This window comes from Vigna unguiculata, chromosome 9 (assembly GCF_037176805.1).
Source record: "Vigna unguiculata cultivar grain cowpea cultivar isolate G323 ecotype 2 chromosome 9, ASM3717680v1, whole genome shotgun sequence".
NCBI classification, from domain to species: Eukaryota; Viridiplantae; Streptophyta; class Magnoliopsida; order Fabales; family Fabaceae; genus Vigna; species Vigna unguiculata.
Window position 1 is genome coordinate 12,102,815 of NC_140800.1, and position 13,368 is coordinate 12,116,182.

General features: G+C 32.4%; 1 protein-coding gene and 1 pseudogene across 2 annotated transcripts; both read left to right on the plus strand.

The window, feature by feature from the left end:
- The first annotated feature begins 2,754 nt into the window (after nucleotides 1-2,754).
- LOC146883537 (uncharacterized) lies at nucleotides 2,755-4,157 on the plus strand (annotated as a pseudogene).
- Nucleotides 4,158-4,769: 612 nt separating this feature from the next.
- Nucleotides 4,770-12,655, plus strand: LOC114162314 (uncharacterized). 2 transcript variants are annotated; one of them, XR_014984618.1, is made up of 6 exons: nucleotides 4,770-4,955; nucleotides 5,036-5,106; nucleotides 6,716-6,819; nucleotides 11,718-11,844; nucleotides 11,993-12,047; nucleotides 12,260-12,472. XR_014984618.1 is itself a non-coding variant. In XM_028046159.2 (5 exons), the coding sequence occupies exons 1-5, from the start codon at nucleotides 4,881-4,883 to the stop codon at nucleotides 12,387-12,389; spliced, it is 435 nt and encodes a 144-aa protein (XP_027901960.1). In that variant the 5' UTR covers nucleotides 4,796-4,880; the 3' UTR covers nucleotides 12,390-12,655. The 2 variants fall into 2 exon arrangements, 1 of the variants encoding a protein (XP_027901960.1); XM_028046159.2 differs by lacking the exon at nucleotides 11,718-11,844 and having other exon boundaries at nucleotides 4,796-4,955; nucleotides 12,260-12,655.
- The last annotated feature ends 713 nt before the right edge of the window (nucleotides 12,656-13,368 follow it).

Here is a 13,368-nt window from a genome sequence, read left to right on the forward strand (position 1 = left end):
TCAAAATTTGTAAGATCTGGTCAAACCCAATTAAACATGATTGAAGGCCCAAAGCTTGGGTCCACGAAAAACGAGTATGATATTTAACTTTTGAGAGTCTTTACTAACTTAATCGTTGGAGTCCTTTTTTACGGGTACCATCATGTTCCATGACCTACATAGGGCAACATATAATAGACACTTGACAGACAAGATTGTGGATCATCAACTTGAGAAATCCCAAGACTGTGGTAAAATAAAGTTTGAGTCTCATAATATAACCTAATATTGTCCATGAAGAAACATAACCTAAAGAAGTCCAAAACACAAAAAGAATGATATTCTTATCATAATTCAAGCAAAACAAATCTTCCAAACAGAAAAAAGAAAGAAAAAGTTGAATTTTTAACTTACGAGGATTAATGAATTGTTTTAACATATTCAAAGAAGACTCATAATAATAATATATATATATATATATATATATATATATATTTGAGTACAAAATTTTTAAATATTTATCAATAAAGTATAAAAGAATAAGAATGTGAACACATTATAACTTTAAACTACGTATGAAATGCTTTTTTTTTTCTCTCACTAATATATTGAAACAAATATACATATTATTCGTTTATTGATAAAAAAAAATCATTTATTTATTTTATTTAAAAATGCTATAATAACAAAACGAAATAAAAGCCACATTTCAAAATACAAAATAAAGGCTTTATTTATAGTAAAGATAATAAAATGAGTGAGTGTTAGATAATCATCATTTATTAAAAGTATAATAAAGATATATACCTATTTTAAAAAAAAAGTATAACATTATGAAAATTATTTTATTAAAGTTATATAAAAAAATATTTATTGAAATTAAGAAGAGTGTAATTTTCAATGATACACGGACACGTCTTCAAACGCTCAAAATTCGTAACTGAGTACTGCAGCACCATAAATCCTTATTTCAGGCGAAAAATCTGAAACAAAACTGATTTCATTCGAATTCAGTTTTTATATTATTATTTTTGTTACATTCATTATAGTAACAAACTAACAAATAAATCTAATCACCTAACAAATGTAAATATATATTTAAATAAATTCAATAATCACGTTTCTGTTAATTTAATTTATTAACAAACTTTTATTTATCCTTTTAAATACTTCTTTCTTTAATATTAACCACTATAATAAAAATAGATTTCAGTGATTTTTTACATTTATTAATTATTATTCAATATTTCTTTAAATTAAATTTTTAAATAATGATTACAATAAATTAAAATAAGATACAAGTTCAATTTTAAATATTAATAACAAAATGTCTACAACTAAAAAATATTTCAGTAGTTTAAAAAATATAAAGTTAACAAATTTGGTTACCCATGTAATTTAAAAATAAATGAAAATTTTAAAATCAAAATGTATAACTTGTTGAAATAGATCTCTCTAAAAATCTTAACCAAGAAGGGAATCTGAATTGGTTAATGAGTCTTTCACTTGGTTGAGTTGAATCTTGAAAGAATCTTTAAGTCTTATAACCCAATTAATCAATTTCGCAGTTCTGTGTTAATGGACTGTTTAAGGCAATTAAGAAAGATTGTAAGAGAAGAGATAGATCAAGACACAATAGTTTATACTAGTTCGATTCAAAAAGAATCTACGTCCCGTCTTCTCCTAAGTAAACCCACTTAGGAGGATTCCTCTAATACAATTAGGATCCAAGAATTACAAGAACACCTATATAATTTTAGAACCTAAAACCCAAGAACTTGATCTACCAATCAAGAACTCCCCCTAGGAGCAATGCATCCACGCAATTGCACCTAGGCCTACACTTCACACAATGAAGCAACTGTAATCAGAGATACAATCAAAATAAACAAGAAACGAATACACCTATAGTTGTGCATATTTGTCAATTTGCTCCTTGATTCAAGCTAGACCCATCAAGGTAGAATCAACCATCAATCTCCTTGAATCTTCACTTGAATGATCTTCCAGAATGCTCAAGAACTTTGTGTCTCTCACAGGGTTGTTTCTCATAATGAATTTCAGTGATATGTAAATTTTCTCTCTAACTGAAACAGATTTCAGAAAACAGATTTTATACTAAGTTTTCTGCTATCATTAATGGATTAGGAATTTACCTAATCGATTATCGTGAGTGTATTTTCACTGCCTTAGTGCAGCACTCACAGCTAATCCATTAGTTAAACAGCTAATACATTCATGATTGCACAAGCAAAAGTGTGATGGTTAATTACAACTTAATACAGGCTTGATTTACATATGATAATTTCATACAAACAGCCTAATGCACAGCCTAACTAAAACATGACTAATTCTAAACTAGTAATGCATATGAAGTGTAGCCTTGGACATCATCAAAACCATCTTCATATGAGTTGAAGTAGCTCCCCCTTTCAACATAACTATTTTGTTTTAAGTTTATATTTTCTTATTTTCTTTAGATAATAGACAAATGAATAATAACAATTTATATATTTATATATGTTTTATGTTATTAAAAGAGTACGAAGGAAAGTTATTTGAAGTGGATTTCAATTATTTTATTCTTGTTATTTTGGAGGTATTTGACGGATTGCATTTTATAAGTTCTTTGATCGACTTTCTAAGGTATTTTTCTTTTTAAAGTATTCTTTCTTCTTTTAAAGATTGTTTTTTTCACTATTGTTTGCTTTGTATTGATTTATTTACTTCTAAAGCAAATGTAATATTTTATTTATGGTTAGGCGAGTAGAAAAAATGTCAACACCATTACCAAATTCTTCTAGCTCTAATTTTATTTCAAAAGATGTTCAACAAGTTGATTATGCACCTTTATGGGCATATGTCACTTTATTAGACAAAGGAGCGGAAGGAGAGGGAACAATAGATAGGCTTGCAATTTTTGTAAAAAAACTTTTAAAAGTTCTTATTCATGAGTAAAAGCTCATTTATTGAAAAATCATGGGTCTGGAATTAGTGTGTGCTCAAAGGTCAATGAAGAATATTTGGTTGAATTGAAATCAGTTGTTGAATTGGCAGAAAATAGAGTAAAACCTAAGCATGTTCCCTTGCCCACTGAAAATAGACATGAAAATAGTTCATTAAAAAGAAGGAATAATGGTCCCTTAGAGAGGGCATTCAACATGGAGGATAGAGACAATATAAATGCTCTCATAGCTAGAATGTTTTATTCTTCGGGATTGCCTTTTAACCTCACAAGAAACCCATATTACGTCAATTCATATTTGTTTGCTACAAATCATAATATTAGTGGTTTTGTTCCTCCTGGATACAATGCATTAAGGACAACCTTATTACAACAAGAGAGAGCCCACGTTGAGAGGTTACTCAACCCAATTAAATCAACTTGGAACAAAAAAGGGGTTAGCATAGTCTATGATGGATGGACGGATTCCCAAAGGAGGCCTTTAATTAATTTTATGGCCACGAGTGAGGGGGCTCCTATTCTTTTAAAAGTGGTTGATGCTTCTGATGAAATAAAGAATAAGTAGTACATAGCGGACAAGATGGTCGATGTTATTAACGAAGTAGGGGAAGAAAATGTTGTGCAAATTATTACAGATAATGCTCCTGTATGCAAAGCTGCTAGAATGATCATTAAAGGTTTATTTCCTAAACTTTTTTGGACACCTTGTGTTGTGCATACATTGAATCTTGCTTTGAAGAACATATGTGCAACAAAGAATGTTGAAGGGAATGATGTTGTTTATGGTGAGTGTAGTTGGATTATAAAAATTATCGATGATGTTTCTTTTATTAGGAATTTTATCATGAATCACTCCACAAGATTGGCAATTTTCAATCATTTCTCACATTTGAAGTTACTTACTGTTGCAAATACACGCTTTGCATCTGCTATAGTGATGATGAAAAGGTTTAAATATTTGAAACCTTCATTGTAATCCATGGTCATTAGCGAAGAATGGAGTTCTTATAGAGCAAATGATATAGGCAAAGCCCAAGCTATTAAAGAATTTGTTTTGAATGATGTATGGTGGGACAAAATTATGTATATTTTGGCTTTCACTCAGCCTATATATAACATGCTTAGAGCTTGTGATACAGGTAGTCCCACTCTCCTTCAATCTTGGTGGATGATGCATGGTTCTTCTGCCTCTCTCCTTCAAAAGCTAGCATAGAAACTTCTTGTGCAACCTTGCTCATCATTTTGTTGTGAAAGAAATTGGAGTACATATTCATTTATTCACTTATTAAAAAGAAATAAGTTGGATCCTAAAAGAGCAGAAGACTTGGTTTATGTGCATAATAATTTGTGACTTTTGGCTAGGAAGAATGAAGAGTACAATCAAGGGAGTAGTAAGATGTGGGACATTTGCGGAGATACATGGGATGGCTTCGATGACGATGAAAATCTCAGAGTGACAACATTATCTCTTGATGAACTAGATATGGAAGTTGCCTTATTTACAAATGATACTCAAGGAGAAGATGAAATTGACACCATTTTTATTTTTAGACAGTAAACAATAAATTATGATTTACAATTTTTATTTGTATTATTTAAAATTATAGTTTATTTTTTAAATTCATATATTGAGTTTAATAAATTTAGCATATTTAATTTAGATAATATTTATTAATAAAATTTACATTTGTGGTATGATTTAAAACAAATTATAGTAATAAAAATGTGTTGTATCCTGTATATTTTAAGGTAAGACGAATCGCCGTATCAAATATGCTCATCATAGTTAATTTTTTGGAATTTGTGATAATAACTTTGTTAAAGATAAAGACAAAAAAGTATATTTGTGATGTTGTATGATACGGAGTGAAACAGAAGCTCAATCATAGCAATTTACAAATGCAAAAGAACTGAGTTCCGAGGAAGAGAAAGTAAAATGGCGACCGTGCCTCCACCCTCTCCTCCTCCGCGCTCCGCCTCCGGTTCCGGCAACACCTCTCCCACCGGCAAGGTGAGTCAATTCACGCTCCTCAACTTCACGCATGCACACGCGCCTCTATGCTGATTATTCCCACGCTTTTCTCTTCTAAGGTGGAAGCTGCTACGAACAATGGGAATTGTGACGTCGACGATAAAAAACCTAACTTCACCGATGGGCTTGAGTAAGTCCTCCCATCCGGTGCTTATGTTCTGTGTATAGAGTTATCTTTTTTTTATTTTTTTTTTGGAATTTCTTGAGATCTTGAAGTGATTGGCTTGCTAGTTTAACGTTTTTGTAAATTTCAAGCGGTAATAGTTGCTATTATTTTCTTGCCATGGCAATGTCATTGATGATTATGAGCGGGCTCTGATCACAGTCTATGTTTTTTGTGGATGGGTCTGTATCTTTAGGTCTTGTGACTCATTTCTGTGTTTGAACTTAAAGTTAATATTTATAGGAAAGATAAAGACAGATGGATGAGGAAAAAAAGATAATAACAAGGGATGGAGATTGAAATCATGCAGATGAAATGGTCATAGAAAATGTTAACAGGAATTTAGGACAATATTGCATACCTTCTGTATCTAGGCTTTTTTCTTGTTGAGATAGAATTTCTTTTTGGTCAAGTAGTTTAGCGGTCTTGACTTGCTCACCTTCTGTAGCTGGGCTTTTTTTATTCTCTCATGAGGTGTTTCCTCACCCTTTAGATATGAGTCTAGCCCCCACTTAAATTTCTAATGCAATGGCTGTGACCATAGGTGCTTCCTGCTAGACTAAAACACCTGCAATGTGAGTAAATGTTGCTCAGATAAAACATCGCTTGTCGACTATGTCAAATAGAAGAAGTACCAAGTTTCAAGCTTAAGTGGCAGCAAGATGTTTGAATTTATCTCGCATTTGGAAATAAATGTGATCAATAGTAGAACTATTTCAAGCCATTTTTGAGATATTGATGACGGACTGCAATGTTGTTTTTTGTGTTGAAATTACTTTGTTATCTGCATTCTAAAGCAGAGTCTTCTGTATATTTAATATATTTTGCTCTGAATGAGAATCTCCTTTGAACCCATTACTTTCTTGTCATAGCAATATGCAATTTTAGTTGAAAGCATAAATCTCTCTGTTTGTTCAAATTACTACCTAGCTGTGTCACCTTCTATATTGTGGTCATAATTTAGTGACATCTTTTGGCATATGTGAGGTCGCCACAATAAAATTTATTGTAATGTTCTCTCAGTTGATTTTGCATAATAATATAATTGCTGATTCTGTCCTTTTCCATTGTGTATGGGTTGGGAAGCTAGGGAAGGCTTAAGAGTTTACTTCTCTTTTAATATCTTCTTGTTTTGTGTATGTTGTCTATCCAAATTCCTTCTCACCATAGTGGTTTAGGAAGATCAGAGCCATATCAGTATCTCATGGTGCTGACTGAAAATTTTCATGGATGTTTGTAAATAAATTAAACTGCACATCTGGTCTCTTTAGTCATAATTTCATCGTCAGTTACACAGTCATCAATTTTCCCCTTACATAGTCATTAGTTTCCTCCAATATGCACATCACGTCCACATTCCAAGTGAGTGATATTTCCCTGACACACCTCTGTTATTATCAGATTTTCCCCTTTATTTCATTCTGTTTTTTGACAAGAAAATCCAGTTTAGAATGCTGTAAAGTTTGGGTCTTGTATTCTAATTGACACAAATCTAAAATCGGTGGATTGAAAAGTGTTATTAGCTGCAAGTAATTTGTCCAACCTGAAATAATTTATCATATTCTTCAATTTACAGTCACTTGGACAGTCCACAGTGCATTGAGAGATTCAGAAAATATGACAATGATTACGCTCATCGATTGGTGGGAAAATATTTCTCTAACAAAAACCTTTATGGAGGTATGCAAAACATTAGCTATTTAAGAAGGAATCTGCAGATAACTTACTATGCATTATAACATGTTTGCTTTCTCCGCTACTATTATTACATTTTCCTTTGATTTTTTGTGTGAAGAGCCCATACTGCGTACCTTTTTGAACATTTTTTGGTGCTGTTTGTGCGTATTGCTTTAATTTATTACCTTGAATTTTTTTTTACCTACAAGAGCCCATTTGATTGCTTTTTCATTGCAAAAAACTTATTATTTTTGTATTTGTAAATTTATAAGATGTACTCAAACAATGATAATAGAGGGAGATATCAATTTTAAATGGACAAATGAATATCAAAAAAATATACGTGAGCTTCAAATCAAGTTCATTCGGAAGAGGGTGTGTTTATTGTCAGTGGAAAGAGATCAATCAACATTTTGAAGCTATCGTTAAGCAATATGTATACAAAACTCTGAAAGATAATAGTGGTTTAATGAAGAAAGAATATGTATTACTAAATGAAATAAGTAGCACTTATTAAAGAGAGATTTATATAAGAAAATCATGTGAACATTCCATTATATTCTATGATCTCAATTTAACTAATAATAATATTTTGAAATAAAAGAAAATTCAAAAGTTAATATTTTAGTTTCAGAGTGCTAGCAACACACTCTAAGTATTAGTTAACATATATTAAATATCACAATTTTTTATAGTTCCCCCTTATATAAGGAGTCCTATTCTCTACCTTTCTATAACTTCTAACCAAACAATTGGGTTGTGCTAGAGAGAATATTATTAGCATGGTAGTTGATTCGAGATACAAATTATGTATCAAAGAACTTATATTTTAAATTGTGAGTCGGTTTGTACTATGAATCATAAGATTCATAAACATTAAAAAATGTAACATATATTTAAATTTAAAAGATATGTAAAATGCAAAGATACAATTAATAACAAAATAACCTCAGTCAAAAAGAGTGGTTGATTCTTTCTATTTACTACACAATTTCAGTAACACAACCTTCGAAAAAATATTGTGGTTGTTGCATAAGATAAGATTCCTATAACCATAGATATATGATACCAAACAAATTTTGCATTATGGCCATTCAAAAAATAAGTGTTGTTGTTTTTGCTACTAAACAATTACTAAATACTATGGTTGTTGATTATACATACTAAACTATAGTGCATGAGATTAGATATTTGTGAGTGGTTCGATAGCGGTCCCATAGGGAGGACACAATAGATCTAATAAACCTCACTAGGATAGGATCTTATACCATATTAAGAAGTGAGTTTAAGTTTAACTCATCAGTACAAACCGGCTTGTAAAGTGAGTATTGCCCTCACTTATATATTCTAATTTGCCGCTATAACTAGTAGATGTGAGATCTACAACAGATCCAAGAGTATTCTTTTGTTGCTTAATACAATTTAATGTAAGATAAGAATTAGCAAAACATGTGACGGCTTGTTTTGCTAATGCATTTCCATTAGAGTGCTTTCTACACAAATTAAGAATCCATGTGAACCTATATATGTAAGTAGTGATTTTCTTTGCATTGCCAATATATTTAAAATATTGGAAGCTCTTCAATATCATCAAGAACTAGATCAAGACAATGAGCTACACAAGGGAACCAAAATAATTTGGCTCTCTTTTCCATTAACATTCTCCTTGTCACAAGGTTAGAAGCTCCATTTGTAACAAATTGGACAACATGTTCGTCTCCAATTTCATCCACTATGTTGTTGTTTCTCGAGAATTTGGTTTGATGCTTGTTCAAGTAATTTTAATGAACCAAATATACTCGATGTGGATTATTGTAATAGGATTAGCAAACAATTTTTTTTAAAATCTAAGTTGAATTGTCCTCTTATGTGAATGTTAATTAAGAACTCTTGCATTTCTTTCCAATAAGCAGACTTCTAGAAAGCCTTAGATAATCTTGAAATTTTAATACTTGAAATCTGAACTTTCTTTCAATAACGTAAATGAAAATGTTGAAGATGAAGGCGAATTCAAGTAGTATGTGCTTGAAAACACTAGAAACGTAAATTGGCGAGGAAATAAATGAACTAGAAAAGTAAATGCTAGAAACGTAAAATGCAAGAAAATAAATTACATAAAAACAAGAACGGGTAAAAGAAATCAACTAAAGCAGTGACCCAAATTGCTACAATCATCATCACTGGAGTTGCCACTATCTTGTTCGCGGTGGTTTTAGAGTGTTTGTGTTGTAAATACAATTTGTCACACCATTATAAACACAAATAACCTATTTATATTTCCCTACCCATTTTGACAGTTAAGCCAAAATAAAAACAAAAACAAAATTGCATAATAATAAGATAAACCGTCTAAAACTGCTCACGTTGCATCAGTTATGCCTACTAAGCCCATCCTTGAAGCAATTACTTTTACTCAGTGTCTCCTTCGATCTTCATGTAACTTCTCCTTCGATTTTGTCTTATGAGTGCCTTTTTCGATATATTTTGAGTTTTCCTCTTCCTCGATCATCCCCTGACTCCTCCACTAAACCTTTCTCGATATTTTATATGATCATATATTTATTGATCTTTCCTTCGATTCTTTTGTTTCCTTTGATTTTTTTTACATCAATATCCTCGACAAAATGCCCCCAAGAGAATATTAATTCATGACCCTTATGAAAAATATTTTCCCAATCCTTGTAGAAATCTTCACAATTAGCCAACGTTTTGCATTCTTTAGCCTACACACCTATGCATTGATTAAACAGAAACGTCACATGGACCTGTCTTTTCACTAGCCCCTCATTAAATTGCATTTAACATGACTTACCACAAAGCTATCGAGTATCTCCCCTAAAAAGCGTCTTCAATTCTTTCCTATTCATTTGAAAATAATTATTTTTGCACCGTTAGATTTTTCGAGTGGTGGACTCGATGGTTTTGAACCAACCACAAATCATATAAAGTGGTGACAATCAAGGGTTTAAGTTGAGCAATGGGAGGTTATACTATCAGGACAAGTTGGCTATTCCCAAAGACTCAAAAAATCAACTCAATTTTGAAGGAATTTCATGATACTACGGTGGGAGGGCACTCGGGATATTTCTGAACTTACAAAAGGATTACTAGCTTGTTCTTTTGGGAAGCAATGAGGAAGAACATTCAAGAGTATGAGTAGAAATGTGATGTGTGTCAGAAAAAGAAGTATTAAACATTGAGTCTAGTAAGACTGTTGCAACCCTTACCTATTCCCAAACAGATTTGAACTGACCTTTCTATGGATTTCATTGGGGTCTAGCAAATGCAGGAGGAACGGATACAATATTGGTTGTGGTTGATAGACTTACAAAATATGCTCACTTTATTGCTTTGGCACATCCTTATAATGCCAAAGATGTTGCTGATTTATTTTTGAAGGAATTGGTAAAACTTCATGAATTTTCAGAATCCATTGTTTCCGATAAAGATAGGGTCTTTATGAGTTCTTTCTGGACAAAATTGTTTAAGTTAGCTGGGACTAGGTTGAAGTTCAGTTTTGTGTATCATCCGCAGACAAATGGGCAAACTGAAATAGTTAACTGATGCTTGGAGACTTATTTGAGATGGATGACATGCACTAAACCCACTGGCATAAATGGCATAGTTGGGTTGAATATTGGTATAATACCAACTATCATGATGCCACTAAGATAACACCTTTCAAGGCATTGTATGGAAGAGATCCTCCTCCCATGATTAGAGGAGATGTTTCAGCAACTCCTATGAACGAAGTAGCTGTGGTGATACAAGACAAAAATGAAGTGCTAGAGATTATGAGAGACCACCTAGTACATGCCCATAATCTTATGAGACAACAAGTTGACAAAACATAGAAGAGAAGTGGAGTATAAGGTTGGAGATGTGGTATACTTGAAGATTCAACAATACAAGTTGAAGAAATTGGCTAAGAGAATTAACCAAAAACTTAGCCCTATATAACGTGGTCCTTATGAAATTATTGAGAAGGTTGCAGAAGTGGCTTTAGATTGAAAATGCCTGAGGATAGCTAGGTGCATCCAGTTTTTCATGTGTTTCTATTGAGGCTCATCGTGACTGCTGAAGTTGTTATCCTCAATTACCTCATTACGTGATTGAAGAATTTGAGTTACAAGTTCAACCCGAAGATGTTTTAGCGGTGAGAGGAGATAGTGACCAATCTTTGGAAGTCTTAGTGAAGTGGAAGAACATGCCAAATTGTGAGAATTCATAGGAATCACTGAGTAACATGATGGAAGCATTTCCTGAACTTCACCTTGAGGACAAGGTGAATTTTAAAGGGGAAGGTGTTGAAACGAACAAAGAATTGGTAGGGCATATTAGGAAGATTCAAAATGTTTGAGAGGAAGAAGTGGAAACCCATTTCTTGGGGACCACAGGCACACGCACACTGATTTTCCTAATAACAGAATTGTCTGTGTGGCAGGAGGAGATAATGTACGGAGTTTTGGAGAGAGAATAGGGAGTGTAAGGGTAGTAGTACATGATCTTTTGAGGAGGCTGGTTTTGGGTGGGGAGAAAATGAATTTTGGGTTGGGATTTGGCAATAGGACCGACGTTGTCGTAGTTACTTTGTTTTTTGGTTCAAGAAATAATACTAGGGATTTCCTTTCATTACTTTTCTGTATTTTTTGATACCTATCAGAGTTTCATGAAGTCATCGCCGAATGGTGAAGACTTTATCTTTGTATATGAGTTTTTCTTCAAGGAACTCAATGTCCCATTTCCTTCATCTCCCTTTGAATGTACAATGCTAACGGCCATTAATGTGCCAACTTCGCCCAGGGCTTTCTTAAAGGCTTTTCAAATACTTAGTTATTATCTCCAAATACACCCAACTAATAACAAATTTATGTTTTTTCACCTACTGAAACATGAACTAGAGAGAGGTTGGTCGGGTGTATCTAACGGGTGCTCAACATGGACCAGACTCGCTTTTATTGTGGGTTCCAGACTATTGTGTCTGGCAGTGTTTACCATAACGTCATGATCATTTGCATCTGAAAGCAGGTTAGAAGTAAATTTGAGGACTTCATTCTTAGTTTCTTGTGAACGTTGTATTATGAGTTTGATATTTAATTTTTATGTTGAAATATAAGTTTTAACTTCCACAAAAACAATCTAGTGTCAATTAATAGTAAATATATTTTTTTTGCAGGAAACGTATTTGATGTGCAACTAAGAGTAAAGGATGAAATGATAAATTCAAGCGGGTAAGCATGTGTTATGCGTCTCGCGCGTTCCATGTTAGAAAAAAATAAAGAGAAGAATACAAGTAAAGAATTCCTCTATCAATATTGTTAGCCTCTTTGTACAAAATAATAAAGTTCAATGCAAGAAAATTGGCTCAGCCCCGTATAAAAGTAGTGCATAATAGACCTTTAATATTCCCGTTACTAATTCCTGCTCGTTCATTTTTGTCTAGCTTGACTTGTTACAGGTCATATGCAGATCCTGTAGTAGGTTTTGAAGATCAATCCAGCAATGGATCAACACCACCAGCAGATTCCCAAGCTAGCATCCCCAATGGGAAGCATGTGGTGAAGAAGAACTGAATTAATATGCCTTGAGAAGTATCAATGCATGTCATCATAGAAATCTTAATGCAATTCAATGCACTTAGAAATTGTGGAACTTATGACTGAAGATGTTCATGGCCTCAACCATCAATTTCCTTGCCTGAGATTTTTCGATCATGATCTGCTCTGGGGTTACAACTATGTGTTAAGGGGTCATTATTTCTATGATGTTTCAGCCCGCTAAGTGAATAATTGTCACCATCTAATTCTCCATTTCATAACCATTTTCTAGTTTGCCTTAACTAGTTCGTAGTCTGGTACATTGAAAGTCCATAATATATAATATAGGAAAATATAGGTTAACAAAGTGGTTTTTTATAAATTTTGATAAACTATCTATTTAGGTAAAAAAAACATACTATTTTATTATTACTTCATTTTAATTAAAAAATAAAAAATTAATCTATTTTAATTTTATTCGTAGAAACTTTGAAACTTTGTCAAGTTTGTCAAAGAAAATGTCAAAAAATAGTTTTTCTATAATGCAATATAATTGGTACTTTGCTCCATGATGCTCTTTTTTTTTTTTATTTCGATGCATCCTAGCATCAGTTTGCATTAATGAAAAAAATGTCTCATTTTGTTTGTCTAAATATTGCTTCTATCAAAATTTAACGAGTGGAAACTGAGGAAAGTAATTGTAATAAAATAAGAAGCCTTTCGGGTGGAGACGGTGTACAACAAAATCATAGTTGTTTCACGAATACTAAAACACAAACTGTCGTGGAGGCTTTGCAAAATCTGCAAACGAGTCCATACAAGAAGAACCAAGGTAGATACACCAGATTAAGCAGACCAAGAATATTGTTGGCAATATAATGAGTTAAGAACCAAATAGGAAAAAAATCTCAGGTGACATCATACTGCTTAAACGATAAATTGAATACCAAAAGTCCTATTTAATGAGTTTATTAATAGACTAATATGTAACTAATTTCTGAACAGACTAACTAAT

What these genes read in the sequence shown, in the direction of transcription:
- LOC114162314 (XM_028046159.2), top strand. Translation starts at nt 4,881, where the DNA reads ATGGCGACCGTGCCTCCACCCTCTCCTCCTCCGCGCTCCGCCTCCGGT. An exon ending in AACTTCACCGATGGGCTTGA is followed by an intron (nt 5,107 to 6,715) that starts GTAAGTCCTCCC and finishes TTCAATTTACAG; the next exon opens with TCACTTGGACAGTCCACAGT. An exon ending in GAAATGATAAATTCAAGCGG is followed by an intron (nt 12,048 to 12,259) that starts GTAAGCATGTGT and finishes ATTTTTGTCTAG; the next exon opens with CTTGACTTGTTACAGGTCAT.